The following is a 27292-nucleotide window of genomic DNA, read 5'->3' as shown; positions in this document are numbered from 1 at the left end:
TAAGCACAGCGTCTAATCAAATACTGACATCCAACAGTTGTTTGCTGAAAACAATGGTATTTCTTTGACTGATCTGTATTCTTGGAACGCTGTCTTGAAGTCTGATGGTTCGGGATGTGCCAATAGCTTCTGGCTGGGTTATTACTATTGTATAGGTGTATCAGGTTGAGCAATAGACAGACATCTTCAGTCAAGGGAGCTTTGCATGTTGTCAAGTATGAATAGAATGCACGATCCGATACTCATTCCCTTCCGTACCAATCGTGATACTCGATCACACCGTCCTCTCCTAGTAGATCGCTCCAAGCCCGTCCCAGCTCTTCGTTCATGCGCCATGAGCTCGGCACTCGCCAATATAGCCTTCGTTGGTGTCTATGCTCGCTGTCGTGTGTGAAGTCTAGAAGGCAGCCAGCATCTATCTCGCCCGGCACAAGGTAGAGAAACTGAAATAGCTGGTATGCCGCACAGTCTGGCATATCGGAACTGGCTGTAAAAATCCTCAAAGCCGGCATCTGTCCAGCTACTTGTGCCATACTAATGAGCATAGCTTCGAGTCTCTGTGACGGCCAGGTTCTGAACACATCGCCCCATTCCGCGTCGTCAAGGTCTTCATTTTCGTCGTCTTGGCGTGCAGGTTCGTACTCTTGATCAAAGTTGGTGATTTTGGCTTGGTCTTCTTGAGTTTTGTGTATGCGTTCCAGCACGAGACGTCGAGAAACCAGATTCCTGTATTGCTCAATGCCAACAGTGTTTGGTTCTCTCTCGAAAAACCAACCCCCATCTGCCGCCATTGGGCTGTAGTTGATCTCTAAACGACTAAGACTAGGCCACATAGGTGACCTCGACGATAGCTTAGACTGCTGGAAGAACTGTTCTGAAAGAACAACGCTATGGAGAACCAGAGTTCTCAGGTCGGTCATCGACGATAGCAGTTTCAAAGACTGACTCAGATGATCTACCGGCACATGCGGTAGCAAAATGCTAGGGACGGCAATGTTCTCGTCAGATGGTGTTTCGTTGACAAAGCGGAGCTCAATCGTCCGCAGCGACGGACAGATCTCCACAAGCGACTGTACTTGCTTGGAAAAGTCTATATTTGAACAATGTTGGCCAAGTTGTCCATAGGACAAAAAGCAGTTGATGACCCGTTGATGACATCCATCGGCACTGGCTTTCTGCGCTCTGCTCTCAGAGCTTCATAATCGCCGCTGCGAGTTGATGCGATTTTCAGGAACAGACACTTACCGTAACGCGCTTTGCGCCGGGACACCGAGTTTATATTCTTATCGTAGTCGTCCAATTCCCATTTGATGTCTTGTAGGCCAATCATCTGGGAGGCGATCGAGGCTAACAAGACTGGGTCTCGCTGGGCTGTACTTTTGAACTCGAAACGCTTGACAAGCTTAGTCCTAGGTATCAGTTCGGTCGCAGCCTTTGATAGGCAAGTCTCCTGTGGAAACCCTATTTCGAGAGTGATAGTCTTATTGGTTGACCAGGAGCTCAAAATCGAGTAGAGTTCTCCAAGGCTAAACATGACGGCTTCCGTAGCCTCTTGTCTGGCAATCGTTCTTTCAGTTGCGATTTCTGATTCCAAAGCTTCATCTGTGCCGGGTGTGGGTTCAATGGTATATTTGAGTTGTTGCAAAGCAGATCTGCGATGAATCTGCTCTAACTCGGCGCCATACACATTTGCGAAGTGTCCCAACTCGGAACTTTTCAATCTGATAGAGCTAAAAACAAGTCGCTCAACAATTTGTTGCCATTGTTTCGAGATTAGCGCATATGGTGCAAGACATGGTCGGCCCCTTGATGGTCGACCTCGAGGACAGTAGCCAAGTATCTTGGTGATGAGTTCTGGAGGCAGACGGTCCATGTTTCAATGGAAATAGTTCGAGCACTCGTATTTTGACAAGTGTGGGAGAGTCAGAAGCGGTGTTGGTTGCCTGATGAGTTTGCCCAGAGTTCAAATTTCGGATAGTTCCGTGTTTCTGAAAGTGGTTAGTGTAGCAAGTGTGCAGATCAAGCCTTGGAGCGGCTCTTCCTCGCTAAGCACATACGCTTGCATTCACTGTCACTGATGACAATATAGACATCCTGTTGATGCAGACTCAATAGCTTCCAGGTCACTAAAGTAATCAGTTTCAATAGAAAGGACGAAACCGCGAAATGCTAATGGAGGTCTTTGGTACTACAACAATGTCAACAATCTGACAGCATATCAGAATCTCTCGTACGCTGATGGAATGTACTCGTATCCGACTTTCGCGATCCTGAGCGCAGGTAACCGAAGTCAATATTCCGACCTCTTTGGTCCTGCAGCCGTATCCCAGCAACTCGTAATCCTCGACGCCATATGCAACGATGGAACAGGTCTGCTAGTACATGGCTACGATGCCTTGAAAGTTCACCACTGGGCGAACCCAGACACGGGGGCTAGTCCTTCTGTCTGGGGTCGCTCGTTGGCGTGGTACACACTTGGTGTAGTCGAAGCTTTTGACACACTGCAATCAACGCCTCAGACCTCAGACACACTAGCGGACAAGATCTCATACACTAATATGAGGCTCCTCCTCAAATCCCTTATCAAAGCTCAAATCATCGCTCTCGAACGTGCCACAGCGATTAATGGCAAGTACGGCATCTGGCAAGTCGTCGACCTCCCGGGCGCATCCATCAATAACACCACGAACTTCATCGAGACAAGTGCAAGTTTGATGACTGCCTACTCTTTGCTCAAGTCCGTGCGTCTGAAACTCATCTCATCTGCGCACCTTCGCAATAGAGCCATCAAAGCAGGTCTAGGACTTTGGGAAACAATCTTCCAGACTCAAGTCACGACAAACTCAAATGGGACTCTGAGCCTTGGTGGCACTAGTTCTATCGCTACTTTGAGTGTGCAGAATGTGGATGCGGAGGTAAGGTGAATTCAAGACACGAATGCATGATGGATGTGATTGCTAAAAAATGTCTTTGCAGTACTACTTCACAAGACCGACTATCGAGAACAGTCTCATCGGGACTAGTGCCTTCATATTGGCCAGTCTTGAAGTTGAGAATTTGTGTAGCTGAGGTTGCAAGACTCGTACAGCATATTAGTCAAAATCAACAGAAATGAACAACTGATTTGCAACCAACATAGTTTAGTCGCAAAGATCTTGTACAGTATGTTTTGTAGAGCATGTCGGATAAGGGTTGTCGGATAGAGGATGTCGGGTATGGCCTAGCCGACCTCGGATCCGAGATCGGGATCTCCGCATTGATCAACATCACCGCTGTACTGATCTCTACGTGTTCTCTCCATCTGATGTTTAGATTCAATCCGTCTCAGAAAGAAGAAGTAGCAAGAATAGACAAGCAATAATGTCCAGTGTGATCCAATATGAGCATGAATTCCGCCGCCTCTCCTGGCTGTGGGCGTATTGCTACGATAACAAGGTCAGATAATCACTACCATCTGCAACCAAAAAGAAAACACCTCGAATTGACATGTCCAACACTGGCAGGACTGGAAACAACTCGAGTCTATCTGTTCTCCACAATTCAAAATGTACTATGGAGAACTCGATCCCTCACTAGGCGACAAAATCGTCTCTGTGCAAGATTTCGTGGCTGCGATGTCTGCGCAGACGTCTCTTGGGGATTCTCGGCGTGAGTTCAAAGCCATCTCGATATGTATCGCATCTCAACGGATAAGAAATGCTGATATTCTCTGCTTCATACAGTCAAAACACAACACTTCCTCGGCTCAGTCATGTTCGAACAGGAAGACGATGACTCAGTAGTAGGAAATTGGCAGATACAAGGGCTACACCGCCGTAATCTTGCTGATGGCACGGTGGCTTCGTGGAATGTCCACCTTTGTATAAGACACTATTATCGTTGTGATGGAGAAGGAGTGTGGAAACTTGATGGACTTAAGCCTAGCATACCATTGTTTATGGATGGTGTACCTACAAACGTTCTTGGCGAGTTTGAATAGGTTGATGCAAGTGCTTTGCTGGGCAATTTATAGATGCCAGTAAAGACGAGGGGAATAAGAATATTTTGTGTGTTTTATTACTCTCCCTTCATCAGCCATCGTCGACAAACACCTTCCCAAAGAGTGTCGGCTCCATCAGATCCTTCTTTTTCTGCCAAATCCAACAACTGCTGAAGTCTACCTTCCAAAACAGAGTCAAGCGTTTTTTCCTCAGCTGAACCATGATCAGGCACCACAAACATAGCTTCTTTCCCTCCCTTCTCAAACTTCGACCAAGGAACTTCGCCATCGACGATATAGCGAATATATTTCGCCCGCCACTCCCTGATCTTCTTGACATAGTCTTCTGGCAATCTGTCTTCGTATGCACCAAGTAAGGCTACAACATCCCAAGTATGCGATGCAAACTTGTTCGGCTCAAGCGGACCAGGGAAAGGATTTCCAAGATCGAAGAGTTGAAAGTATGTCGTTGTCTTATCAGCCGTACCTCTAGCCACAGCCAATGCAGCAGAGAAAAAGCCAATGTCAGATTCAAATTGACAGATCTTTTCGAGTGCTTCTTCGTCTGGTGTAGTCTCTTTGATGTCGTAGATCTGCAAGAGTTTCTCAGGGTTCTTGAGCACTTCTTTGGCAATCTTGATGAAGCTTTTGGCATGATCTTTGCGCGAATCGTCGCCGCGCATCATGATGTTCGAGATACTGCCATCGTAGCTGCAAGAACTGATGATTTGAGATTCCAGCCAGGATACCTGAGACACTTTTCCAGCGGAAATGTCACGCTGATTCGCATGATCTCTATGCGGAATGATCTCAGTATCAACACAAGGAGCACCAACAAACCCCAAGTCTCTGATGTTGGAAACATCGCACTTGATCATTTGCTCCGCAATCTGCATACTGCTGAGATTTTCAGTATCGATGTCGAGTTTTTTTGCTTGAGCGAGGAAGTTGTCTTGGTGTTCTGAATGTGTTTTGTCGGGCATGGTCAATGGTGTGCCGGAAAACATGATGGAGCGTTTGTAGAGTGGGTTTTGTCTTCCACTCATGTTGTGCAGACTCAAACTCTCGCCACCGGCTGATTGTCCAATGGCGGTAATGTTGTCTCTGTCGCCTCCAAAGCCACTGATGTTGCGTGATAGCCACTTGAATGCGATGATTTGGTCATGCAAGCCATTGTTCGCTGGCATGAGACCTTCTGCAGCAGGAGAGTGGAAGAAGCCAAGAGCACCAAGTCGATAATTGATGGACACAAAGATCAATGGTTTCCCCATCTCTGACGCTTGAGTACAGAAGGTAAGAGGATCGTAGTACTTCCTTTGTCCACTGCCCAGGAAGAATGCACCGCCATGAATGAACACCACAACCGGCAAGTTTGAGTCCGGTGTTGTTCCCTTCGGGGTCGTGATGGTCAAGTTCAAACAATCCTCAGCCTGGTCTTGTTCTTCCACATCTTCAGGCAGTTGATTCGACTTGGCGTCCATATGGGCAGATTTCCACGGTTGTATGCTTTGAGGACCTTGCTTTATAACATCGTATGTTTCTTCGGGTTTGGGCTCGGTCGTAAGTTGCTTTCTTCTTGGAACATCCATCAGCATTTCAGACCTGGCGAATCGCTGCTTGATGGAGCCATAGGGAATAGAACGGAACTGAGTGAATCGCTCGGCAAGGGCGACACCATGCAAAGGTCCCAAGAGTGGGTGTTCGAGAAGATTGTTTGCCATTCTGAATGGTTTCATCTGGCGAGAAGTGATTCCAGATGGCAAGTCTACTTTGAGGTTACATATTGGACGTTAACACGTGGGGATCGTCATAAAGTCGAGACGTCACTGATCTCAAGAGCACGTGTCATAGCTTTGATCTTAGATCTCTCTTGTATAACAACAAGTCAATATTGCTTCTGCATATGACAAAGACAATAGAACAGGCCACAGTTCAATCCCAGCCCCAGTGATGTTTGTACGTACAGTCGACAGATCACCAGATGTGTACATAGCCTCGGGTAGCCAAACTCGAGAAAAGTGGGGCCGGTCGAATGAATACCAACGTCGTCCGCCGAATTAAGAAATTCTATCCATGTCACACATCAGACGACGTACGCTCTCATAGCTATCGCAATTGCGCATTTCCTCAATGTGGCAGATTGGATGAGCCAGGATACTCGGATCTACCAACTCTAAATGCGACTTCGACCACAGAAACTCCTCACATCAAAAATCACAATGACCTCAACCCCACGCTCACGACGAAAATCCTTCCAAGAAATCGCCAACACAAAACTCGAAGGCATCGACTACAAAATCTCAGTCAAGAATCGCAATTCTGCTATTGTAATCATTGCACCCCATGGCGGAGACATTGAGCCCGGAACATCGCAAATAGCGGCAGCGATAGCAGGTGACGAGTTATCTTTGTACGATTTCCAAGGCTTGAGGAATACAAATGGGCATAGGGAGTTGCATCTTGCTTCGCATCGGTTTGATGAACCGAGGGCGTTGCAGCTTATTGAGAGTGCTGAGACGGCGGTTGCGATACATGGAAGGAGAGATGGGGATGATCCTCGTCGAGTGTGGATTGGAGGACTAGATACGCAACGATGCAAGAGAACAATGGTGGAGCTGGTGAAAGCTGGGTTTGAAGCTGTGGTTCGTGAGCCTGGAGAGACGTTGGCTGGGACGGCACCTTCGAACATTTGCAATCGGAGCAAGCGGAAAGCGGGAATGCAGCTTGAGATACCGAAGGCATTGAGAGATCGGTTGAAGGATGAGGGAGTGTTGAGGGGCGAATTCGCTAAGGCTGTCAACAAAGCGATACGAGAAGAAACCTTGATTTCGAAGTACTAAACACTTGAGACCTATCCAAGATTTGTGCACTCTTAGTGCCGAGACACAACCACATATCACAGCGAGAGCGTGTTTTGGCCCATATCCTGGAGTCAAAGTTTGAAGTGGAATATAATATTATGTTCCTTCGTTATCGATATCGGGATAAGAAACTATTCAATCTACAAAGCAATGAAGAAAAAGCCAAGCGAGGCAGAGACAGCACCAAGAATAAAAGGCACTGCATGTGGCTTTGAAGCAGAAGCAGCGCCAGTGTATAAGGCAATAGAGGGAGAGGTGACAACCGAAGTGGCAGCACTGCTCTTTGCTGTTGACATAGCAACAGCAGTTGAGTTCTTGTTGGGCATCACAGTAGTGGTAGCGTTAAGGCCCTGGGAGTACACTGCTGGAGAGTACGCAGACACGGCTGGTGAGCCCGAGGAGCTTGAGGCCAGCGCCATGATGGAGCTACTGCTCTCAGCAGTAGGGGCTACCGCTTCTGTAGTGGCGGAAGACGAGGAAGCAGTTGAAGCGACAGACATCGCGGAAAAGCCGCGAGTGATAGTCGTGGTCTTTCCATCAGCAGTATAGGTTCGAGTCCCGCCCACAGTCAGCACGGCGACGGATCCGGAACCAGAGATGGTCTTTGAGCTCACCACTGAGCTGCCTGACAATACACTTGGAACTGCTACAGGGTTCAATTCACTGCCGGTAGCATCTTCGACAGACATAGAGCTAGAAGCGATGCTACCCTGCGTCGCCTCAAACGGAGAGGCAATGCTCGAAGTGGCATGCAGACCACCTTCACTTGATGAAGCAGCAACGGGACAAACTGTCGTGTAAGCCTTGACAACCTCAGTCTGATAAACAGTCATTTCCGAGGCAGGACAATCCTTGACACTTGAGGGACAAGCCGTCACAGTCTGAGTGGATGTGCTGTACAAGGTTGACGTGGTGTACCTAGTACTGCTGATGTCGCTGTTAGTTGGCGATACTCTAGGCGCAGGAATACTGCTCGATGTCGTGCGTAAAACTGTCTCGCTCGGTGAAGCAGCAACCGGACAGATGGTCGTGTAAGCTTTGACAACCTCAGTGTAGTACACAGTCCTTTCGGAAGCAGGGCAATCCTTGACACTTGAAGGACAGGCCGTCACAGTCTGAGTCATCGTGCTGTACAAGGTTGAGGTGGTGTATTTGGTTTTGCTGAGAGCGTCATTCATCGCAGATTCAGCTTCCGAAGCATCAACTCCACTTGATTGTGCCACGTGAGTTGGAGATGCAGCCTGCACGGTCAAGTATGAGACAATTGTCTTTGTAGCGAGGAAAGTCGATTTCTGGGAGGCAGGACAATTCGTGACCTCAGGGGGACAAGCTGTAATGGTGTTGACGTCGGTGATGTATCTGGTCAAAGTGACGGGTGTCTGAGACTCATGGCTCGACACAGATGCGGAGATAATCTGTGCAGTAGCAGAAGTTGACAAAGCGGGGATAGCAATGATTACAGACGCGCTGCTGGTGAGATATGGCATATGAGCAGAGTTCGAGCTCGAAATATTCTGATAGATTGGAGAAGACGAAGCAGTGGCTTGAATGTTCGAGCTGATTGTGGTGTTCAAGAACAAAGGTGATGGCGAAGTGGAGCGCAAGATTTCTGTGCTGACAGCGGTGTTCAGAGCGGATACGACAGAGGAGGTCAGGTTGAGAATGGTTGACGAGAGTGAAGGTCTAGCGCTTGTGTGATTCGACGACGTATTAATGATTGTGACGTTGCTCACAGGCAAGACATTGATTGGCGCGGTGATGTTGCTGGCATTGATGGCAACGGGTACGACAGTTTGAGTCGTGACATTCAGCAAAATCCTAGGTGTTGACAGAACAATCGAGCTTGTGGTCGTGGCATTGACGGCGATGGGCACAAGACTCCGAGTCGTAGCATTTAGAGAGGTGTTAGATGTTGACAAGATGATCGAGCTTGTGGTCGTGTTCGAGGCTGGAACGAGTGACAAGGTGGATGTAGCATTAGATAAAGGATGAATGACAGTAGTGGCAGCTGCACTATCTGTAGTGTTGAACAGAATCACAGAAGATGAAGAAGAAGAAGTGCTCGTGGTCGTGGAGCTCGATGTGTCCGGGACTGAAACAGTGATAGTCTCCAGATAGGTGACCTCGTATGTTGAGGTGTAGACAACGGCTGACGTTTCAGCAACGGGGTAAAAATCGGTCGTGGTGGCTGTCGTAGTGACCTCGCATGGGTTGGTCGTGTAAACAGCGATAGCTCTGTCGGTGTACACGTCTGTCGTGGTAGTGAAGGATACATCTCCATTTACTAGGAAGTACTGTGCAAGACCCCCGATGCTTCTGACATTTATTCCCGCACACCTGGATGCAGGGTTGTTGAGACTGTTCAGAGCGGCACAAACACTGACTGGAAAGTTGTATAGTGCAGCTTGATAGGCGTAGGCGCGGATAGTGCTACCTCCAACGAGCGATGCGGAACAGTGCTGCTGCCAGTATTGTCCTGCAGACGACCAGACACTTTCAGTACAGGACGCATAGTATTGTACAAGCGTTGGTGCTGTGGTTCCAATAGTGCATGTCGTGGCTACGGAAGTGATCTCGGCCACACTCGTGACGGTTGATGTCGCAGTCTCGAAGCTTGTGGCGGTCACCGTGGTGGTCGTAACACCGAGTCTTGTGCTGAGAGTAGAGAGCGCATGGACAGACTGCACTGTTACAGCTAGGAATGCTGCAATCGACTCGAACCTCATAATGAAAAGAATGCCGGACAGAAACAATCCGTAGTGGGAAAGCAAATGAGTGAAAGAGAAAGATAAGCAGAGGGAAGATTAACGTTCGCAAGGGATTACAAGAATGATATAAAAGAGAGCAGAAGTCGATTCGTGCGAGCACACGCTTGATGAACAATAGCCACAAGAGGAGATTGAATCTCCACCAGAATGGTCAAAGATGGTCTACCTCTCAGCAATGTAACCAAAACTTCCAAGCTAGATTTTCATGTAGAAGGAGGCGCATTGTGACTTACTCAGGATACAGTCAATAGCGTAAGCCACGCTTGACTTCAGGGCTGCACGTCTAGCAAATCTAGTCCCTCCTCCGCGTCGCAAACGTGGACGAAACAGCTCTGATATTACCCTTCCAGAAGAAGTTCATAATGTAGGCTACTGTCAACCAATGCTCACTTGCACCGGAGATCCGCCACTGTGTGTTCAAAAACCACTGCTGTTGATGAAAAGGGCAAACCCCCATACCGAAAAGCTCTGACACCGGTCATCTCCGCCGTCAAGCCACGAGCTGAGTGACTTCATTTCCGCCATATACTATGTTGCTGTGAAGTAGCTTTCTCACTGATTCGGACTAAGAGAATTTGTCAAGGGCGAGATCACGAGCGTCCGGGTTGATAGTACACGAGGGTGTCGAGGTGTGAAAGGTGTGCAAGGTGCTCGCCATGCAACGGCGAAGGCATGCAACGGCGATCTTCTCCATCATATACCGAAGATTACCCAGGACGATGCTGCCGGTATCACCCTGCTCCGACACTGGATAAAGATCATCACGAGAGAATACCAGACGAGTGTGGATTCAATTGCTGTATCAGGGCTCTTTCATGCTGTGTGTTTGTCTTGACTTGTATAACTGTAATGATCTTCGTTGTAAAGTGGCTGTAGTGTCTCGTAATTGTGACCGACCTCAAGCTCCGCGCTGACAAACTTCAGGATGAACTTGGGTAAGGTTATTGTATCAAGGCTCTTTCATGCTGTTCATCTTTCTTGACTTGTATGGCGTTGACACTCTTGGCTGTAAAATGGATTGAATGTGTTGTGGTTCTTCTTGATCTCAAATGGTGTACCCGCGCGGATAGGGTGCTCAAGCCAAGGCCATAGTCAAAATGCAGAATGCTCAACCATTCTTGGACGACAAACAGCAACGAAATTGAAATAGAGGAAGAAAAATAGAATTAGAAACGTTACATTCATTCATAAGCTAGCATTTTACTTTGATGGTGGGGGGTGTATCATAATCTAAAGACGAGCCTGAAGCTTCTGCTCCTTTGCAATGTCGAAACGGTCCAACTCCATAACCTTGACCCAAGCAGCAACAAAGTCCTTGACGAATCTGTCCTGGCCGCTGGAAGAGGCGTAGACCTCAGCAATAGCGCGAAGCTCAGGGTGGGAACCGAAGATGAGATCGGCGCGAGTGGCCTGCCACTTCTTCTCACCAGTCTTGCGGTCCTGACCGAAGTAGATCTCGTCCTGGCCCTGCTGCCACTCGGTTTGAGTGTCGAGGAGGTTGACGAAGAAGTCGTTGGTAAGCTGACCAGGACGCTTGGTGAGGATACCGTACGATGAACCGTCGTAGTTTGCGTTGAGGGCACGGAGACCACCGACAAGGACGGTCATCTGAGGAGCGGAAAGAGTCAACAAGTGAGCCTTGTCAACCAAGAACTGCTCAGTGCGGACGCGCTGAGTACCCTTGCCGTAGTTGCGGAAGCCATCAACCTTGGGCTCGAGGTGCTCGAAGGACTTGACGTCGGTCTGCTCCTCGGTGGCGTCGACACGGCCAGGAGTGAAGGGGACGGAGATACCGGCAGCCTTCTCAACAGCAGCACTACCACCAAGAACGATGAGATCGGCGATTGAGACCTTCTTGCCACCCTTGGCGGAGCTGTTGAAGTTTTGCTGGACCTTCTCAAGGGCAGCAAGAGTCGACTTGAGCTGGGCAGGGTTGTTGGCCTTCCAGTTGTTCTGGGGAGCAAGACGAATGCGGGCACCGTTGGCACCACCACGCTTGTCACCTCCACGGAAGGTGGATGCAGAGGCCCAGGCGGTGGTGATGAGCTGAGTAGGGTCGACAGCCGAGAGAAGCTCCTTCTTGAGAGCGGAGATGTCCGAGTCGTCAATGACGGGGTGGTCAAGGTCAGGAAGAGGGTCCTCCCACAGGAAGACCTCCTTGGGGATCTCGGGACCGATCCAGCGAGAACGAGGACCCATGTCACGGTGCAACAGCTTGAACCAGGCCTTGGAGAAGGCATCGGCAAGCTCCTGAGGGTTCTCGGCGTAGCGGCGAGAGATCTTTTCGTAGGCAGGGTCGAAGCGAAGGGCAAGATCCGAAGTCAACATGCGAGGCTTGTGCTTGATGTTGGGGTCGTAGGCGTCGGGGATGAAGGCCTCGGCGTCCTTGGCCACCCACTGTTCAGCACCGGCAGGAGATTTCTCGTGCTCCCACTCGTATTTGAACATGTACTCCAGGTAGTGGTTGGACCACTTGACAGGAGTCTTTGTCCAGATGACTTCAAGACCGGATGTGATGGTGTCGGGACCCTTGCCTGACTTGTACTTGTTGTTCCAGCCGAAGCCCTGCTCTTCAATGGTTGCGCCCATGGGCTCGTCGCTGACGTTCTCGGTGGGACCAGCACCGTGGGTCTTTCCGAAGGCGTGACCACCGGCAATAAGGGCGACGGTCTCTTCGTCGTTCATGGCCATGCGGCCGAAGGTGGTGCGAATGTCGCGGGCAGAGGCGACGGGGTCGGGGATACCGTCGGGACCCTCGGGGTTGACGTAGATCAGACCCATGTGTGCTGCGGCCAAGGGTTCTTCGAGTTCGCGGGAGTGGATGTCGGTGTGCTCCTTCTTGGACTCGTCACCGTCGATGACACCAGGCTTGTCAGGACCGGCCTGACCGCTGGCATAACGAACATCGTTTCCGAGCCATGTAGACTCACCACCCCAGTAGACAGACTCGTCGGCCTCGAATGTGTCGGCACGGCCACCAGCAAAGCCGACCATGGGAAGACCCATCGACTCAATGGCGACGTTGCCAGTGAGGAGGAACAGGTCAGCCCACGAGATCTTGTCACCGTACTTTTGCTTGATGGGCCACAGCAGGCGGCGGGCCTTGTCGAGGGAGGCGTTGTCGGGCCATGAGTTGAGGGGAGCGAATCTCTGTTGACCATCACCACCACCACCGCGGCCGTCGAAGACGCGGTAGGTACCGGCCGAGTGCCATGCCATACGGACAAAGAGACCACCGTAGTGACCAAAGTCTGCGGGCCACCAGTCCTGAGAGTCGGTCATCAGGGCTGTGAGGTCCTTCTTCAAGCCTTCGTAGTCGAGACTCTTGAAGGCCTCGGCGTAGTTGAATGAGCTGTTGTAGGGGTTGGAGACACCGGTGTGCTGACGGAGAATGTTGAGCTTCAGGTCATTGGGCCACCAGTCCTTGTTTCTAGTGCCACCGCCGCCAGTGTTGACGGTCTTGTGGCTGGCCTTCATAGGACATCCGCTAGGAGGAGGAGACATGATGTCGAATGTGTGAGGGGATATGTGAAGAGGGAAAAGGAGAATGGGAAGGAGAAGAAAGTCAGGAGCAAGCAGGCAGGGAAGGAGAGACCCTTGTATATGTGTCGAAGATCAGGGTAGGGTAGGGTAGCTGCTAATGGCGCGGCGCCGACTCGGGGAAGCTACAGCCTGACCCCGCACCTGCTCGATTCGGATCATCATCACCATCAAATGGAACTCCCCGCCCTCGGTCGTTTAGACTTTGGCTCTTGCAACCAGCGGCAACCACCCGCTGACGGATCTTTCCATATGCTGACCATGACGTGAATCCGCTGCTCGAAGATGCAATCGACTGACATGCAGTCCAACAATTCATATTCCTGTTCCCTCGTCAGATAGTTGGTCGAGTCTTTCAGCTTCACAGCTCGTCGATACCCCTCATGTTCCTCACCGCGAAGAGTTACCCAACTTGGAAGTCCTAAGGTGACCTTCCAGGAAGAACTGTGGAGACGGCAGATCTGATGCCCGCATGCACGTCGTTACGCCCGCCGCGGCCAACCACCGTTGATGGATTTGTCTAGCCATGCCCTCGGTTGCGCGAACAACCAGTTGAACAAGCAGGTTTGTCCACGGCTTTCTCCGTCGTGCTATGATTCCAAAGCCCGATAAAGCTTGCCAGGACGGATCTTTTGGCGCGATGAGGACATGCCCCTCATCGTTACCAGCGGCACATGCCGTTCTGATGCTGACCACGACACCACGTGTATTTACACTTTGGGACATGGAATGCGAGAAACGACCCTGATGGAAAACCACAGAATCCGCCAGTCGGAAAGTGGAGGACTTTCTTCGGCAGCTTTCGAGCTCTTTGTCAACATCACTGCCGTGGTCATCCCAAGCTCTGTTTTGATCGCGGCCGCATACACTCCTTTCCGCTCGCTACTAACCACTTTGCATTGTTCCAGTAATTTCTTTAGAAGTACACGGCCAAGATGAGTGGAAGGTCTGTCGGATTCAAATGCCATGTGCACGGAAACCAATTTCCTAAGATCTTGAAGGAGGCCGCGACTCAAGCCTGACACAAAGCCTCTGTGTCTTCATCTTCAAGCTCAATCTCACTGGTAAAACCCATCTCGGACCTTGCGACAAGACAACGAAGCTCAAGATTGCGCACATTCGATCCCAAGAATGGGATCATACACGGATCTTGCCATGGAACCCTGAAACCACTCGGCACTTCTCATGCCACGGCATCTACCATCGGGCTACGACATCTAAGCGCACGTTTGAAATTGTAGCACAACGGAGCCATATCCGGTCTCAGCAACATGTTGCAGTCTCAACACTCGGGATCAGGGCTTTTACTGCTTAGTGAGACGGACGCGTCAACATTGACCGCTTTCCATTCGCGAATAAATCTATTGTAGCGTGCGAGGTAGGTTTGTAATACAGAAATGCGCAACAAGTCTCGCGAGGACCCAGAGAAGGGAGTATGCCTAGCATTTGCATGTGGTATATGCCGCAGAGAAACCTTTATCCCTCTTAAAGCCCTCCAAAAAGATAGAGTCTATGATCTGATAATTTATGTCTTTTCGTGTTCATCGTGGTCTGCTTCCGCTCTGTGTCATGTCTCTTCTCCATACCTAGATCTCTCTACACCACTTGCCCATCACCGCCCCCAACTCAACCTCTGCCTCTCCAATCTCCTCGAGTCTAACATCAACCCTATATCCTCCTCCCTTCCCCTCTGCCATGACCAATTTCCTTCTTTCCAACCCCTCCCAAGCAGTCTTACAAACTTCTTTACTCCATACCCTGCCTATACCGCCTCCCACAGCCATTTGTCCAGATGCCGAAGCAGCAATTTTGGCTTTGGAAGCTAGAGACACGTATTCGGCGTGGGCGAGGGCGAAAGTTACGGTCTCGGTGTCGTGGATGATGGTGAGGCGGGCTGCGGCGATGAGGAGGGCGAGTTGAAGAGTCGATAAAGAGGCTAGAGCTGCGAGTTTGGAGTCAGGAGGTGTGAGGAGGGATAGAGATGTCGTGTCGCTGAGATGGTCGAGCAAGTCTTCTGCTTGTACTGTGGAAGACCCAGAAGTAGGTAACGTGCTAACCGCCACCAACATGCTCGTGTGAAAAGCCCTTACGCTCTTATTCAAGTAATACAACCCTCTCAAATGCGTATTAAAGCTTTCGGCAGTAAACAGATCATTGACAATCTCTTTCCACACCTTGTTACCCTCTTCAGAAACCCCTTTCGCAGAAAACGGCATCAAAGCATTCTGACACATTTCTCTGAAGGCAGAAAGATTGGCAGCCGACGATAAATGCACATATCGGTGTGAAAACCTACTCTTGACTCTCTTCTCCAATTGCTCGACAACATCAAATCTCGTCGTAGTGCCAATAACAGCAATAGGAGCTTTTCTGCTCTGCGCAATGTCAAACAGATTATAAAGTAACGTCTGTCTTGGATGCGTAGTAAACAAATCAAACTCGTCAAGTACGAAGATAACAGATTTAGTGACTTGGTCTGCACTCCTGCCTAGTTCTTCGGGGTGAGAGAGGAGAGCCAGAAGTGTAGTCAATGTATCTGCAGCATTCTGGGCTGCAAATTCGTCTTCGGCATCTGCTTCTTTGCCTAGTTGGCGCCAGATGTCTCGTAAAGCGATCTTGTCGTCTGTATGGATGAACCCATTGAGCCTGACTACATGGAACAGATCTGGGTTTCGTAGGCACTGGTCTTGTAAGATTGTGTTTAGGACAGCAGATTTTCCAGTTCCGCGGGCGCCGATGATGAGGATACTGTTGCTCTCTCCAGCAACAATAGTCTGATCCACCACAGAAGCGAGTTTGTCGTATTCAGAGGAGAGACCAACGAAAGGTGTATGAGTTCGTTCTTGCAATTGGTCGAGGATGGCAGATTGGATAGCCAGGAGATCACTGCTGGAGATGGAGAGATTGGCCGAAGCATTCGTTTGTGTGGGTTTGACGTCCAGATCTATCATTGCTTTTGGTCGTGGTTTGAGGGGGCTGGAGATTGGTTTGCGAGGGTGGAATTGAGGTTGTCTTGTGCCATTGACGTCCCAGAGCATAGGACTCATAGCACGATGGTAGGGCTTCCTGGCAGAGGCGAGTTTGGAAGGACTCACAGGGCCATCGTCTTCGGTTGTATCCACTTCGACAATGGGGTGTTTCCTCGGTCGACCAGGCTTCCTCTTTTCTGTCGTTGGCGGTGGTTGCACCTTGACAGGAGATAGCGTCGATCTTTCTCCTTGGACTTCCCTTCTACTCGCATCCTGGATATCCCTCATTTGATCTTCCAAAGTTCGTTTCGGTTTTCTCTTCGCCGCCCTCTCCAATTGCTCTTGCTCAAACGACTCTTTCAGCTTCTGCGACAGCGTCTTGACCTTGGCACTCTTCTCCAACTCGTGCAGCTCTGGTTGTGAGGCAGCAGGAGTGCCATTGGAAACATTCTTGACGGGAGACTTTTGCGGCGACTGGCTCTCTGCAATCTTTGCGTTCAGCCGGGCCATCAGACCGCCAATCTTGCTGTTGCTCTTGGTGGCCGAGGTGGGCGCAGGTCGCGGCGTAGGCTTCGAAGGTGTCAGATTGAGTGACGAGGGCGTAGCGACACTAGCAACACGGATCGTGTCGCGGACTTCATGTTGGTCTCGTCGAGGTGTCTTGTTGGCGGCGCCAGGCGGTGGTGCTGGTGCTGTTGCTGTTGCTGTGGTGCGTTGGGGACTTTCTGGTATTGTCTCGAGCTTTCTGCGCTTTGGTGAGCGTGGCGACTCCATTGTGGCTTGTGTTTGCTGTTCTTTGCTACGACATTTGGTCGAGTCGAGGTTTAGTCGAGGTTTGTGTTGATTGTTGATGTTGTTTTGTCAAGAAACCTCGTCATGGCTGCACGACCCTGTGGGGAAACTTTCTCTCGACTTTGCTGCAGCACAATTTCACAACCATCAATGACCTTAGCAGGGGACAATTGGAATTTGACCAGGCTTTGTTCAAAGGTTTGATAGAAAATGCAGTTTTCAGTCATTTGACTCTACAAAATTGGCTACCTTTCTCCATGCAATGCAAGACATTCCAGCAACGCCATGTATAACCCATGCCCCAGAAATGCTAATACCTTGATGTTTCTCTGCGCTTCGCCTCGCTCAATCTCGCAAACCTCTCGGTCAATCCTCCTTCCTCATTCACAGTCCTCTTCAGTGGGCTTCCTTGGGGTCTGCCATCTGGCCTCAGCAACTGTCGGCTCGCACTCTTCCGCAACGGACTAGCAGCATGACTGTACACTCCCAAGCTTCCCCCATCTCCCATTCTTTTGATCGGGCTGGGCGGTCGCTCGCGCCCCAACGCCCGTGTCTTGCCTGGCGTGTTGAAAACATCTGTCGGCTCGTGTGTTGCTCCAAACGACGACATTGTGTTTGTGTTGAACGACGAAACTGTACTATAGCTTCCAAACGTCGGCTGCAGTGATGGAGTGGTCGCGCTTCTCGGCATATTCTTGGTCGGTGAAGTGGCGTACAGGGCCTGGGGGTCATCTGTGAGGTGACTGGCGTAGGCTGGGTTGGGGTTGACCTTGAACCCCTTGTTGATGACGGTGTGTGGTGTGTAAACGTCGGCCTCTCTTGTTCTGATCCTTGCTCCTCCAGGGCTCGTGGCCGTGTCTCTTGTCTGTGTACCGACATCGCGCACCGGACGGTTCATGTTGGGGTGAACAAACTTGGTGTCGTACTCGTTCATGACTTCCTTGTGGATCAGGGTCGAGTCTTTTGCCTGCTGGACAAAGAATTTTCTAAAGAACGACAGCTGTACGCTCAAGAGGGCAGCGAGGAGTATTGTAGTGACGAAAGTGACCGAGGGACGAGGATCGGCAGCGCTTGTGGGTAGGAAGAGCCAGTAGACGAGAACGTGGCCGGGCGAGAAGAGAGCAAAAAGTTCGAGGTTGAAAGGCTTGGGGTCCCAGACGCTGACTTCCCAGACATCGTTGTGCTGGTCGGGATGTCGTCGTGAAAAGACATTGTTGGAGGAGATGATGGACGAGAAGTAGGCGAGCGGCGAGGCAGAGGGTGATGAGTCGACGCGCACTCGGCGGGCTGAAGGAGTTGATGGCGCTTGATCGATGGAGCTCTCGAAGAGGCGGTACTTGCGTGACCGAGTAAAAGTGTAGAAGGCGTTGAACAGCGATGCGAAGGCGAGGAAATGCGCGACAAACGAGACCTAAGCAATCAGTCAGAGAAGGCGCATGACAGCAGCAAAGAAAGGCACTCACAAACCAGTAGAACCAGCCGCTCTTGGCCTCGAACTCGCCAAAGATGTCGTAGTCTGGACTCTTCTTCAAGCTCCATCGGGCGCATGCAAAGACCAGGTTGGCTGTGACGCCAATGGGCAATCCCCAGTCGCGGAGAGCTTCATCCAGAGCGCTCTCGTGCAGTTCCTCGGCGATCCAGAGAAGAAGGTCGTAAGGGTTGAGGAAAGCCTTGATGCGCTCGGACAGGGGAGCACGACGGATGATGGGCGGCATCTTGGGCTTGTCGTCGTCGCCGTCTTTCACATGCTCGACGGGCGCAAAGAAAGAAAGTCGGTGTTTGTTTTGCGGGCACGCACTTGGGGAAGGTGCAACAGTGACGTCGGCGGGCCCGGAGTTCAGCCGCCAACTCGTGCCCGCATACACCAGCAGCGACAGCAACATTCATTGACAAGAAGGACACAACTGGCAGACATCATGGCTCTTCCGCAATCTGCCTACAAGGACCGTCAGTTCCTTGCTGTTATTGGTGACGAGGTGCATATCCCTCCTCCTGCCTTGTTCCTCTGTTCCATGCCCCGACTGACGCTCAACCTCTAGGACTCAGTGACCGGTGTCCTGCTCGCCGGAGTCGGAGTATGAACATCTTCAATGCGCACACTCTGGACAGCCCTCTGACCTCGCTGGACAGCACGTCACCGACCCTCCGGACTCGCAAAAGAACTACCTCGTTGTCGACCACAAGACCGAGACGCACGCCATCGAACAGGCCTTTGACAGCTTCACCCAAGAGCGCAAGGACATTGCCATTCTCCTCATCAACCAGCACGTACGACTCTCACATCTGAGTATAAGGACAAGGAGACAAGATGCTCACACCACTCTCAGATCGCCGACAAGATTCGCAGCCGTGTCGACTCGTACACCCAAGCCTTCCCCTCGCTGCTCGAGATTCCCTCCAAGGACCACCCATACGACCCCGAAAAGGACAGCGTCATGAAGCGCGTCAAGAAGTTGTTTGGAGAGTAAATTGATACCCGCACGATACCCTTGAAGATGATTATTACTTGCTATACATATACTGCAATGCTCAAATGCCACATGCGCTTCAATGCCTCGTTTCATTCCATTATACGTGATGCAACCTCCTCAATCCTCTTGCTCCAGCCTCTTGATTACACAATCTAGGCGACAACCTCGACGGCACCGCCTCTCTTGAAGATGACGGTGGCGGTCAAGCAGGTGATCTTGTCGTTGTCCTTGGTGTAGACATCGGCGAGCACAGTGTACTTGCCCTGAAACAGAGGTCAGCGCAGGTCTTTCACTATACTCAAAAGTGCAGCTTACCGGAGGAATCTCCTTGGGAAGATCGACATCCTTGGTCAACTCCATGGGACCCTTCTTCAGAGGACACTCGAGATCGACGTTCTTCAGGTTGTCGCACAAGTCGGCTTCCTGGTTGATGATGCGGATCAAACCATACTTGACTTGCAGGTGCACCTTTGCGCCCTCCTCAATGTCCTCGGACAGAACACCAGATGCCTTGATGGACAGAGTGACGCCACTGGAAAACACCCCAATAAATAAGCTTCTGCAGTCGCGATAAGATGACTGAATAGAGAAACTCACGCAGAGGGAGGGTTGGGAGACAGGTCGACCTTCTCAATGGCGAGAATGTTGTCCTTGGGGGCGGCGCAGAAGAGCAGAGGGTTGTCGCCTGGAACGGGGAACTCCTCTTCGAGCGCGTGCTGCGAGTCGCTGCCCATGAAGCTGAGACTGCGCGCCGAGGCGCTTGCAGACAAAAGAGCGACGCTGAAAAGACTGAGGAACTTCATTTTTGTGGTTTCTGTACGTGTAGGATTGGTGATGAGCGAAAGAAAGTTCAATCAAAGAGGTCGAGATGCGGTTGTGTCACTGAGCGCTCGCCGTTGGCGATGATGCTGGGCCGTCATGCACGTGTCGCTAAGTGGCGTTTGATGGTTGCCTTGGCACCGCCTCTCCGCATTCGTCAGGTCCATCTCCACGCCGCTGTCTTCGTTCTTTTCTCCGATGGCTTTGACAGCTGACTCCTCGCCAAGGCAACACCACTATCTCGATGCTGCGTCCAATACCTCTACACAGTCATTTCTCAAGTTGGTGGCAGGAGATCTTAGCATGTCCATTCGCTTCTCTCATATCTTCAAGTCTCCCTAAGCAGAACCATGTCTTGATCAAGTTTTCATTAAGTGCATGTCCTGCAGCACTTTGCTATCATCATACTAATCTACAGACGTGTTCTCATCATTCAATTTGTGAGATGCGTCTTTACTTGTCTGCGGGATCAAGAGGTCTCTGGCCCTTCTCCTCGACATTCTGTCTCTTCTCGCTGGCGGAAGCATTGGGGTCTTGCTTGAAAGCCTCCTGCGTGCTGCTGTCCTCGCCCTGCTGGCCCGTAGCTGCTCCCTTGGGGTTGCTCACAGGTGTCTGCACGCTGGCTGTGTCTGGTGATCCGGTGCTGGCATCGGTAGCTCGCGACTGATTGATGCGGTTCGACTCTGGGCTGGAGCTGGTCGGGTTGCCGACATTGGATGCCGTGCCGGGACTGGCTTGTCCGGCTGTCGAGTCCATGTTTTGCTTGCCGGCGTAGCTGCGTACGACTTGATTTGTGTCAGTATCTGATTTCAATTGCTGTCTCAGCTTGTCCGAGACTCACAGGTCACAGGACGTAGAGGTCGTGAGATGGCGATGCGGCTGCTGCGCATAATAGAACTTCTCATGATTGACATTGTGAGGATCTTGTGGATTTTAGTTGAAGAGTTGAGGTTGTATTGTCAAAGGTAAGGCCTGCAGGTACGTGAAGCTCCTCTTTTAGTACCTACATGGTCATGACGTGTTCATGATGTCGAGCATCCTTGTCCTCCACTTTTGCCCATTTCAACTTCGGACTTTATTCATTTGAACAACATCTTGCGTTTGTGGACGGTCTTTATTCAGGAGCAAGACCGACGTGACACTCAGAGTCATGCTGATCATGTCTTGAAATTTTGGTGAATACCTAATTGGGTCTCGGTCACTTGCATCTTATTCACTGATAGACGAACGCGTTTCTGTCTCATGTTTCGTAGTCGTGGGTATGCACATGCAGGTGCTTAGAGTCGTGTCGTGTCGTGTCGTGTAGCACAAGCTGCTGCCTGAGGAAGGCATTTCACTCCAATCGAATCTCTTTTCCTCATGTCGTGCATCTTTCTTTTTCCTTCTCCAGAGCGAGTCCAACACGACCTGCGTGTATCGAGCAAACAAGCTCGAGGACAACCGCTCTGGACAGTCATTCCGGTCACCCTTGTCCCTCTGCGCAAAGCCGTTTGCCCTCGCCAAACATGCCTGCTTTCGTTGAAACTTCTGCTGCGGCAGGTCCCATCACGCGCGAGATGCTGTTCCAGCTCATGGTTCTGGCACGCGACACATCCTTTCCGGATGCCCAGATTCGCGCCATCTGCGACACCATAACTCAGGACAATGCCCACGATTCCATCGAGCTATTGCGCCGCCTTCACGCCAGTCAGGACACTTCCTTGGTTCTTGCTTCCGCTGTAGGCTCCGTCAAGCTAACTGCCACTCCCCGAAGCAAGCTTCCACCACGCCAGTCGTCTTCTGAGCCTGGCGCCGTCTTGTGTGCCGACACATTCTACAGGCTGTGCAAAGAGACCGTGTCAAGCTGCAACGCCTCGGCACGTTCTGTCCCTTCACCTTGAACTTCCGGAAGTGTCCTCATGGTCGTGCATGTCAGCTGAAGCACATCTGTTGGGTATGTCCAGCTGCTCTTGGTGTCTCTCACATAGACTGACATACGCAAAGGACACACAATGCAGACGACCAGCTTCTTGCAATTTCTCTCATGAAGTGACTCCAACATGCGACACAGTCTTTGATGGTACCCGTTGTGCCAGAACCCGAAGACTCGTCAACGACGACAAGAAGAGAGCGTGTCCTCGCAACCACGATTACAAAGTGCGCCTGTTCATGGGCGCCATGCATATCCCTCATGAGCTTGGTTTCTATGGAGTCGACAATGCCCACACCGGTCTCAGCATCACTCCTCCTAATGAGATTCATGATGCCGTCAAAGCTTCTTGGAGGGCCCCTAATACGGAGGACAAGCACAGTCAGCGCGAGGAATCTCTCACTATCGCTGAGGTTGGGGAGAACGACATTCCTGAAGAAAGTCACGAGGAGACTGCGGTAGATGATTCGCGTTCTGGGAGCGACTTGATCTTGTTCACTTAATCCTTATTCGCTTCCCTGAAGTCATAGTGGTCAAGGTTTCAGGAATCTTGATGTCTTCCTGTCCAAGTAGGTCTGGTTAACCGCATGTTGTGTCCAATGGTCACTCTTGGTAGACGATGCGTGCAATCACAATTGAAATAATTTTCCACTCTTGTCTTTTCGTCCCGGGCCCTTCACTTCCTCGCGTACCCAGCGTCTATCGCCCTTCACTTCCACCGACTTGACCATTCATTACTTTCCTCTCTCACACGAACTCTTTCCTCTTCTTCTGCATCCAACTCTTTCGATTGAACACCCAACATGTCCCCTGCTCAGGCACCACCTACTCAAGATCCTCTTGACGCTCTCGACCACAAACGCCTTCCAGAGCTTCAGTACCTCAGCACATTCTGTCCCTTCAGTCTCAACTCTAAGCCCTGCCCTCAAGGCACAAAGTGCGCGCTCAAGCGTCTCTGCTCCGTGCGCATTTCCGCGACGCCATTCACTTACATTCAGAAAGCTTACATTTTTACAGGTCCTCTGCGCTTTCCGCACCAAGCGCGAGTACTGCGACGGCCACCATGATGTTGCTCCACTCTGTGAGCAGTTCTTGACTGACAAGGGCTGCAAGTACCGTAAGGAGGATGATCATCCTTGGCTTGCTAGGAGTCATGATGTTGAGTTGAGATGTTGCATGGATGTCATGCTCAAGCCTCATCGTCTTGGTCTTTATGGTGTGCAGCACTTTTGATGGTTGGGACTTGGGAGAGGTGATGTTGGGGATGCTTCACTTCGAGCAGCATCTGCAAACCTCTGGTATCTGTGGTATTGGCTGTTTCCTTTGCTCTTCCTCCCGCTGCGAAAACAAGATCTTCCTTCCCAGGATTGATTCCGACTTATTGAAGCAATTTGGCCACGATCTCGTCCGCAGTCTCATCCTTGACTCCCAACAACTCCGCATCCGAGTCTTCTCTCGACGGTGCAATCCTCCCTCTCCCCTGCCCAACATCATACAAAGTAGCAACTGCCAATTTCAACCTCCACATCCCTGCCCCAGCCTCAAAATCACCTTTCCCACTCTCAATCAATTCTTTACTCGTTGACCTTGTGACCTCCCATTTTTGTCCCGTAGCCTTCTCGAAAGCATCTAAAAGCTCATTCTGACATGTGTTGATGCTTTGGACTTTTAGGAAGCAGTTTGCTGTAGCCTGAGGGTTTTGGAGTGTTCTCACTACTGCTTGTCCGATACCTTCCAATGTTGTGCCGGTGAACCTTTCGGTTCCATTGTCGTAGATGATTGCTCTGTGGTTTGCGACGTCGAAACCCATCATTGGGAATTTCTTCATTGCCTGTGTTTTGACGTCAGTATCTTCACTTTCCCTCGATCGCGTTGACCCGGCACTTTCACTCACCCAATCAATGGGATTTCCAGTCGAGAGGCCTGTCCATGTAAAGCCATCTACTTCTCTGGCTTTGACGGCTGCGTAATCCCAGCCTTCTTTTCTTGATGCATGTATAGTATTGAATTGTGGGAAGCCTTTGGTCGTAGGTCCCCACCCGAAATCGTCGATAATGAATCTTTTTACTCTTGCGATTACAGCAGCATCAATGAAGGTCTTTTGCAGTGCGATACCTCCAGGGCCTACGACACAAACCACTGCATCTTGGTTTGTAAAGGCTTGGGTCAGGGTGTCTAGGGAGTAGTCGATGCGCACAATGGGGATGTTGGGGGGATGGATTGTTGTTGATGATGAGCGGGTTATTATCGTAATGTTGAAACCTGCTGCCACAAGAGCAGAGGTTATGGGGGTGCCGAAGTTGCCAGAGGCCTGTTTGGTTATTCGGTCAGCAGGAGACCAGGGGATGCGATTGCTGACTTACACCCAGGATGGCGACGTTCTTGATGGTTGACATGATCTGAATTCAGGCTGGAGGTGAAAGCGTTTCGTGAGCGATACAATAGATTCGGGGTCTTGGATACCTATTGACTGTGGGGCAGAAATCCTTCGCGTGTTTCCTGCTGAGTCACAATTGTTGATGCAGGCAGCAGCTTTTTCGCAAAAGGGGCCACACGTTGCGCAGGTAAGATTTGTTGAGGCCGGATCAGTGTGTTCTGGTAGAAAAGCAGTATCTTGCTAAGCAGTAAGTTTTCCCCCCTCCTACCAAGCGGTATGCTGTCCAACTCAGGGTCCAAGCAATAAAGTTGGGTGTTCTGCGACTGTGGGGCTGCCACGTTTCCTGGGCAACAACAAGCCGAACTCTAGACCTTATCGTGCGGTGATCAAAAGCAGACTACGGTGAACAATTCGTCAAGCAGGTACAAGAAGTGCTAGACAACCTCATGAGATGCGAGACATCGTGACTTGGCTCCAACGTCCTTAGTAGCTTTTAGGAAGATCCGAATAAGATCGATGGACACTCAAGCGGACTTGACGCCGATCGAGTGTGGTCAAGAGGCAGCAAAGCACTTTGTGTTTGACGAAGGATATATCAATCTCAACCATGGTCTGTCTCATGCTCCACTTCCTTGAAGGACTTGCTCACGAATTGACGTAGGCTCATACGGAACACACCCCATCGAAGTCAGATCTGTGCATCGCAAGTACCAGGAACGAGCAGAGGCAAGACCAGATACCTTTGTCCGTTACGAGCTGCGCACTCGTCTTCTCAAGGAAGCAAGACAAGCTATCGCAGACTACGTCCACGCTCCTATAGAGACATGTGTTCTAGTACCAAATGCAAGCACTGGCATAGATACGGTCTTGCGCAACTTGATCTTCAAGCCACAAGATGCTGTCATTTGTTTTTCAACGATCTACCCGGCGTTTATGAATACATTGGACTATCTGGCAGAAAGGAGCGAGTTCAGCATCCTCAAGATTGAGCATGACCTTTATCTCTCGGACGACGAGATCTGCAAAGTCTTCGAAAAATTCTTGGAAAAGATCTCGGATGATGGAAAGAAAGCCAAACTCGCAATATTCGATACCATCACTTCCTTGCCAGCTATTCGAATGCCTTTCGAACGCCTGACCGAAATCTGTCGTTCACATGGGGTGTTATCATGCATCGACGGCGCTCACGGAGTCGGTCAACTCCACCTCAATATATCTCAGCTCGATCCAGATTTCTTTGTCAGCAACTGCCACAAATGGCTCTTTACACCTCGAAGCTGCGCAGTCTTGTACGTCCCGGCCCGAAACCAGCATCTCATCCGCTCAACACTACCTACTGGATTTAATTTCCGCAAGAAGGAGAAAGCAGCAAAGTCCAACAACTATGTGGCCAATTTCGCGGCTGTGGCTACGACTGACGATACGCCGTATCTCTGCATTCCTGCTGCATTGGAATGGCGTAAGCGTATCGCTTTTGGTGAAAAGACTGGCGAAGAAGCAATCATCAGCTACAATAAAGAGCTTGCACGGAAAGGTGGTCAACTAGTGGCAGACATACTAGGCACAGAAGTCTTGGACAATGAGGAGTTGACGCTTGGAGATTGTGCCATGACGAATGTACGTCTACCTGTCGGTTCTGAAAAGTGCTCAGAAAAAGTGGCAGACTGTTTGAACAGGACCATGAATCGGAGGTACAATGTCGCTGTCAATGTATACTACTACAGACAGGCTTTATGGGTCAGACTCAGTGCTCAAATTTATCTCGAGCTACAGCATTTTGAGGCTGCTGGAAGAGTGTTGAGGGAAGTTCTCATGACATATGCTGTAGATGACTCTAGATTGATGGATTGACATTGATACGGGAAATTTGATTTCATTCCAAGAACAAACAAGAAGAGGGGTCGTGAAGCGAAAGTCAAGTTTAGAGAGAACTGGCAGAGATGAACTAAGAACGGCGATCAAAAGATGCAGACTGAGTGATCAAGGTCTCTTTGGGGGCTGGAACTCTGTACAAGAATGCCAGTTACGCTTGGTGCAACAGGTTGCGCGGTCATGCATCGAGCTCGAGAAGGTGACGTGCGAAGCGTCAGGTGCTGAGATGCTGATTTGTTGGCCAGGCTGGAAATAAGTACCGCTCTGGACGATAGAAGTGCTAGCGCCGTCTGCGAACCAATAAGTTTGATGTCTGGCAGAGTTTATGATGGAAAGACTTACTAATGACCACTTCCGCATGTGCTGACGGGCCTGGATCTTGGACGACGTCGTAGTACTTGTATTGAACCTGTCCAGGACGATCTTCGAAGTAGGTGATGGTGAAGTGGTTCTGTTGGTGGCCATATCGGTAGGTACCAACATACCATGAAAACACAATCGCGCGCGAGCCTTCTGGACCAGTAATGCTGTGGAGTCATTCTTGTCAGCAAACAGTAGTAACACCCGGCAAATAGAGACGTACCGATAGAAAACACCGTTGCCACCATTGTAAATGTACAGCCCCTGACCTTGGTCAGCGAACGCAACCAGTGTGGCAGAGTTGCCGATTTTGAGCTATTGGAGCTGTCAGTTTCTTGTTGCTACATAGTTTTGTTTGCTCCAGACTTACATAGCCATTCGTGCCAACAGTGATGACGTTGCTGCTTTGGCCACCAATGCTCATCTCGAAGGGAATCTGGAGCGTCTGCTCGGTAAAGGCATATCGTCTGCCTGCATCTCCAACACTATCACCATTCCAAGCACCCCAGATTGGAGTAAAGGGTTTAGGGTTTAGGGTTTTTAGGGTTTTTTAGGGTTTTAGGGTTTTTAGGGTT

The 27292-nt window shown here is 50.4% G+C and overlaps 17 protein-coding genes across 17 annotated transcripts; 7 read left to right on the top strand and 10 right to left on the bottom strand.

The window, feature by feature from the left end:
- Nucleotides 1–242: 242 nt before the first annotated feature.
- Nucleotides 243–1873, bottom strand: M437DRAFT_61009 (uncharacterized protein; the record flags this gene model as incomplete). The annotated part of the gene is made up of 2 exons (XM_041023850.1): nt 243–1090; nt 1246–1873. The coding sequence occupies 2 exons, from the start codon at nt 1871–1873 to the stop codon at nt 243–245; spliced, it is 1476 nt and encodes a 491-aa protein (XP_040874781.1).
- A 289-nt stretch (nt 1874–2162) lies between these two features.
- M437DRAFT_61006 (Six-hairpin glycosidase) lies at nt 2163–3069 on the top strand (the record flags this gene model as incomplete). The annotated part of the gene is made up of 2 exons (XM_041023848.1): nt 2163–2915; nt 2977–3069. Coding segments are annotated over 2 exons (846 nt in total), but the record flags the coding sequence as incomplete, so codon positions are not given.
- A 291-nt stretch (nt 3070–3360) lies between these two features.
- Nucleotides 3361–3979, top strand: M437DRAFT_89455 (uncharacterized protein; the record flags this gene model as incomplete). The annotated part of the gene is made up of 3 exons (XM_041029059.1): nt 3361–3435; nt 3504–3648; nt 3723–3979. The coding sequence occupies 3 exons, from the start codon at nt 3361–3363 to the stop codon at nt 3977–3979; spliced, it is 477 nt and encodes a 158-aa protein (XP_040874789.1).
- A 77-nt stretch (nt 3980–4056) lies between these two features.
- Nucleotides 4057–5421, bottom strand: M437DRAFT_17271 (alpha/beta-hydrolase; the record flags this gene model as incomplete). The annotated part of the gene is made up of 1 exon (XM_041018896.1): nt 4057–5421. A coding segment is annotated over one exon (1365 nt), but the record flags the coding sequence as incomplete, so codon positions are not given.
- A 777-nt stretch (nt 5422–6198) lies between these two features.
- On the top strand, nt 6199–6743 carry M437DRAFT_70558 (DUF867-domain-containing protein; the record flags this gene model as incomplete). Its single annotated transcript, XM_041025492.1, has 2 exons — nt 6199–6625; nt 6718–6743. The coding sequence occupies 2 exons, from the start codon at nt 6199–6201 to the stop codon at nt 6741–6743; spliced, it is 453 nt and encodes a 150-aa protein (XP_040874778.1).
- A 1773-nt stretch (nt 6744–8516) lies between these two features.
- Nucleotides 8517–9467, bottom strand: M437DRAFT_12955 (uncharacterized protein; the record flags this gene model as incomplete). Its single annotated transcript, XM_041018689.1, has 1 exon — nt 8517–9467. A coding segment is annotated over one exon (951 nt), but the record flags the coding sequence as incomplete, so codon positions are not given.
- Nucleotides 9468–10838: 1371 nt separating this feature from the next.
- Nucleotides 10839–13112, bottom strand: M437DRAFT_89203 (catalase/peroxidase HPI; the record flags this gene model as incomplete). The annotated part of the gene is made up of 1 exon (XM_041028989.1): nt 10839–13112. The coding sequence occupies one exon, from the start codon at nt 13110–13112 to the stop codon at nt 10839–10841; it is 2274 nt and encodes a 757-aa protein (XP_040874776.1).
- A 1622-nt stretch (nt 13113–14734) lies between these two features.
- On the bottom strand, nt 14735–16186 carry M437DRAFT_60978 (origin recognition complex, subunit 4; the record flags this gene model as incomplete). Its single annotated transcript, XM_041023844.1, has 1 exon — nt 14735–16186. One exon carries the CDS (start codon nt 16184–16186, stop codon nt 14735–14737), a length of 1452 nt encoding a protein of 483 aa, XP_040874775.1.
- A 1033-nt stretch (nt 16187–17219) lies between these two features.
- Nucleotides 17220–18624, bottom strand: M437DRAFT_60992 (uncharacterized protein; the record flags this gene model as incomplete). Its single annotated transcript, XM_041023847.1, has 2 exons — nt 17220–18320; nt 18373–18624. The coding sequence occupies 2 exons, from the start codon at nt 18622–18624 to the stop codon at nt 17220–17222; spliced, it is 1353 nt and encodes a 450-aa protein (XP_040874774.1).
- Nucleotides 18625–18825: 201 nt separating this feature from the next.
- Nucleotides 18826–19377, top strand: M437DRAFT_60956 (vacuolar ATP synthase; the record flags this gene model as incomplete). The annotated part of the gene is made up of 4 exons (XM_041023841.1): nt 18826–18885; nt 18949–18984; nt 19040–19177; nt 19237–19377. The coding sequence occupies 4 exons, from the start codon at nt 18826–18828 to the stop codon at nt 19375–19377; spliced, it is 375 nt and encodes a 124-aa protein (XP_040874773.1).
- A 155-nt stretch (nt 19378–19532) lies between these two features.
- M437DRAFT_60969 (phosphatidylglycerol/phosphatidylinositol transfer protein precursor) lies at nt 19533–20183 on the bottom strand (the record flags this gene model as incomplete). The annotated part of the gene is made up of 3 exons (XM_041023842.1): nt 19533–19643; nt 19696–19912; nt 19978–20183. The coding sequence occupies 3 exons, from the start codon at nt 20181–20183 to the stop codon at nt 19533–19535; spliced, it is 534 nt and encodes a 177-aa protein (XP_040874772.1).
- Nucleotides 20184–20652: 469 nt separating this feature from the next.
- Nucleotides 20653–20955, bottom strand: M437DRAFT_60974 (uncharacterized protein; the record flags this gene model as incomplete). The annotated part of the gene is made up of 1 exon (XM_041023843.1): nt 20653–20955. One exon carries the CDS (start codon nt 20953–20955, stop codon nt 20653–20655), a length of 303 nt encoding a protein of 100 aa, XP_040874771.1.
- A 749-nt stretch (nt 20956–21704) lies between these two features.
- Nucleotides 21705–22611, top strand: M437DRAFT_89198 (uncharacterized protein; the record flags this gene model as incomplete). The annotated part of the gene is made up of 3 exons (XM_041028988.1): nt 21705–21917; nt 22019–22132; nt 22183–22611. 3 exons carry the CDS (start codon nt 21705–21707, stop codon nt 22609–22611), a joined length of 756 nt encoding a protein of 251 aa, XP_040874770.1.
- A 300-nt stretch (nt 22612–22911) lies between these two features.
- On the top strand, nt 22912–23341 carry M437DRAFT_60980 (uncharacterized protein; the record flags this gene model as incomplete). Its single annotated transcript, XM_041023845.1, has 2 exons — nt 22912–23070; nt 23126–23341. The coding sequence occupies 2 exons, from the start codon at nt 22912–22914 to the stop codon at nt 23339–23341; spliced, it is 375 nt and encodes a 124-aa protein (XP_040874769.1).
- A 145-nt stretch (nt 23342–23486) lies between these two features.
- M437DRAFT_79513 (NAD(P)-binding protein) lies at nt 23487–24504 on the bottom strand (the record flags this gene model as incomplete). Its single annotated transcript, XM_041027187.1, has 3 exons — nt 23487–23939; nt 24003–24419; nt 24472–24504. The coding sequence occupies 3 exons, from the start codon at nt 24502–24504 to the stop codon at nt 23487–23489; spliced, it is 903 nt and encodes a 300-aa protein (XP_040874768.1).
- M437DRAFT_79512 (PLP-dependent transferase) lies at nt 24479–26336 on the top strand (the record flags this gene model as incomplete). Its single annotated transcript, XM_041027186.1, has 3 exons — nt 24479–24496; nt 25035–25095; nt 25147–26336. 3 exons carry the CDS (start codon nt 24479–24481, stop codon nt 26334–26336), a joined length of 1269 nt encoding a protein of 422 aa, XP_040874767.1.
- A 301-nt stretch (nt 26337–26637) lies between these two features.
- Nucleotides 26638–27202, bottom strand: M437DRAFT_70548 (uncharacterized protein; the record flags this gene model as incomplete). Its single annotated transcript, XM_041025491.1, has 3 exons — nt 26638–26884; nt 26941–27032; nt 27088–27202. Coding segments are annotated over 3 exons (454 nt in total), but the record flags the coding sequence as incomplete, so codon positions are not given.
- Between the last annotated feature and the right edge of the window lie 90 nt (nt 27203–27292).

Source organism: Aureobasidium melanogenum, assembly GCF_000721775.1.
Source record: "Aureobasidium melanogenum CBS 110374 unplaced genomic scaffold scaffold_49, whole genome shotgun sequence".
In the NCBI taxonomy this organism is placed as follows: domain Eukaryota; kingdom Fungi; phylum Ascomycota; class Dothideomycetes; order Dothideales; family Saccotheciaceae; genus Aureobasidium; species Aureobasidium melanogenum.
The sequence above is the reverse complement of the archived record's forward strand: the minus strand, read 5'-3'. Positions and strand labels throughout refer to the sequence as shown.